The 2,500-nt window shown below is 35.7% G+C and overlaps 1 protein-coding gene across 1 annotated transcript in view; it reads right to left on the bottom strand.

Moving 5' to 3' along the window:
• Positions 1 to 2,500, bottom strand: part of LOC143032177 (uncharacterized) — a 164,169-nt gene that overhangs the window by 89,622 nt on the left and 72,047 nt on the right. The window contains exon 4 of the mRNA XM_076196645.1: positions 1,875 to 1,956. Coding sequence (XP_076052760.1) covers positions 1,875 to 1,956 — 82 coding nt within the window. The remainder of the gene's footprint in view (positions 1 to 1,874; positions 1,957 to 2,500) is intronic.

The following is a 2,500-nucleotide window of genomic DNA, read 5'->3' as shown; positions in this document are numbered from 1 at the left end:
AGGTTTGTATGTATGGATAGGTTTGTATGTATGTATGTATGTATGTATGTATGTATGTTTGTATGTAGGTGTGTATGTAGGTTTGTATGTATGGATATACGTATGTATGTATGTATGTATGTATGTATGTATGTAGGTTTGTATGTATGGATATACGTATGTATGTATGTATGTACTGTATGTATGTATGTATGTATGTATATATGTATGTTTGTATGTAGGTGTGTATGTAGGTTTGTATGTATGTATGGATATACGTAAGTTTGCATTTATCCATATATATCACCACTATGGAAGGGAACCTTAACAAAATAGAGCGCGTTCTTTACTGCTGGAAAACACACACATCAACGACAGGTACACTAACATATGAGGAGTAGATCTTACGTATGGAATGGGGATGGGGACGGGGGGGGGGATGTAATACAAGACGCCTCAGAGAGGTAGGGAAGTTACCACGAGGCAAACTAGTGTCTATATAGTTTCGACATTTCCATACAAACAGAGTTCTTCAGTTTATATAAACATTTCCCGAGGATTTGTAATCTGGCTTATAGTAATTAGACTCTATCGAACATTTCTTTTTTTTTCACTTCAATGTCATTGGTACTATATGATCAGTTGGACACTGACCCAGTCCTGTGGATGGTTATGTTTATCTAAGGCACTGTTTTCCCTCTTAGGGTCGCCAAGTGTTTTTCCTCCTGGGGTCGCCCAGACATCTTGCACGCTAATTTTTTTTTTTTTTTTTTTTTTTTTTTTTTTTGCAAAATGATATGAATGCAATACAATAACCATAGTGATATTAACTCTGTCTTAACCTTACATTACCTTTCTTACACGTATATTTACTACACTTGTCCCCTATTTTTTACAGTCAACAACTAGTCATATATATTAACACATGTACAAATAGGTAAGTGGAGCCGCGGTTATATCATGACGATCATATTGGTGGTCGCCCGAAAAAAGTTGGGAAACACTGACCTAAAGGTATAAATACTTCCTCCTCTACATAGCTTTTGTGCTCCTTGAAAGCGAAATAAATATGTTTGGCTGTTTGACCTTCATCAAATTGACGACATACTTTACAAGGGGTTCTTTCATACATGCATGTTTTTATGACACTTTCCATCATTCCTTATGAGCTGATATTTTACTTTGTTTACGATCTTAAAAAAAATCTGGAAATATAGAATTGATACGATACTTTTGACAACTGTTGTTTTTGTGTTTGGAGATGTAACTTATTGTTATGGGGCTGATTTCGGCAGCATAAAGAGAATGCTTAGGATGTCTCACTCTATATGTAGATAAAACAGACAATTTCACGTTATCATTTTGATGATACTTACTGTAATACGGAACAGTACATATGCACAAACACTGGTTGGATAATGCGGTACACTGAATATACGCATACTTTCATGGTGAAGATGCAATTGACAAAAAAATCTTGTGTGTTTGTGTGTGTGTGCGTTTGTGTGTGTGTGTGTGTGTGTGTGTGTGTGTGTGTGTGTGTGTGTGTGTGTGTGTGTGTGTGTGTGTGTGCATCTACCTCATTATCCGTCTACTTTTCTCCCAAAATACCTAAATCATATAGACAAAACCAACTGCTCAAAAGTCATAGACTTCTCTCCTACATGGGAAGAATTTGTTCTTATAACTCTAGTTTACAGCTAAATAAATTCTGACGCCTTCGATGATTGTGCTTTGCTCTAAAGATTTTGTTTAAGTATTTTCTAAAACCCTGAGACTTTTCCCTTTGCCCCATTTCTCAGCACAGAAATCGTGAATATATTCGTCGTGAGTTCAAACGTATTTTATCAATACAAAAACACTGCGAGGAAAAGGAGCCGTAAGGAATTACCTACCTTATGTATAACGTTCGGAAGGCCTAATTCTCCTTCTCCATGAAGCCTCAGCACATCCCGCTGCCGATGTCGTCTTGAGAATCTATCAGAATATCATCATTGTACGAGATCAATGTGCAGCCTTTCAAAATTCTTGTTTGTTTCCTAAACTGACAACCTGCATGTCGGTTTTAACCCGAGGCAAAAGGGGATCATATTTTTTTTTTTTTTTTTGTATAAATCTTATTTGGTGAGCTCTGGGTTTACTATTGAACCATAAATCCTACCATAATAAACATTTAACTATAAAGTACAATAGAAAAAATGACGTACATTAAATTGTAACAAATCAATAACATATACTATTGTCAGTCACATTATAAGTAGATTTTGATACTTTGCAAAGCCAATGATTACTATCGTGTAAGGCATGTCAATCATCAAATAAAATATAATATTTAAAAAACAAATATTACGGTGAGAGGAATAAAGAACACTTCCATGACTTTTCATAAGAACATGTGACATTTCTTGGTCTTTTCATGATAGAACACCAACTCCAGGACATCCATCAGGTCCGCCACGTGGAGGAGAAGCAGGACAAGTTCAATAAGAAAACGGGCACACACACACACAAAAAAAAAAAA

Source organism: Oratosquilla oratoria, chromosome 1 (assembly GCF_046742065.1).
Source record: "Oratosquilla oratoria isolate Oo_2021 chromosome 1, ASM4674206v1, whole genome shotgun sequence".
NCBI lineage: Eukaryota > Metazoa > Arthropoda > Malacostraca > Stomatopoda > Squillidae > Oratosquilla > Oratosquilla oratoria.
The sequence above is the reverse complement of the archived record's forward strand: the minus strand, read 5'-3'. Positions and strand labels throughout refer to the sequence as shown.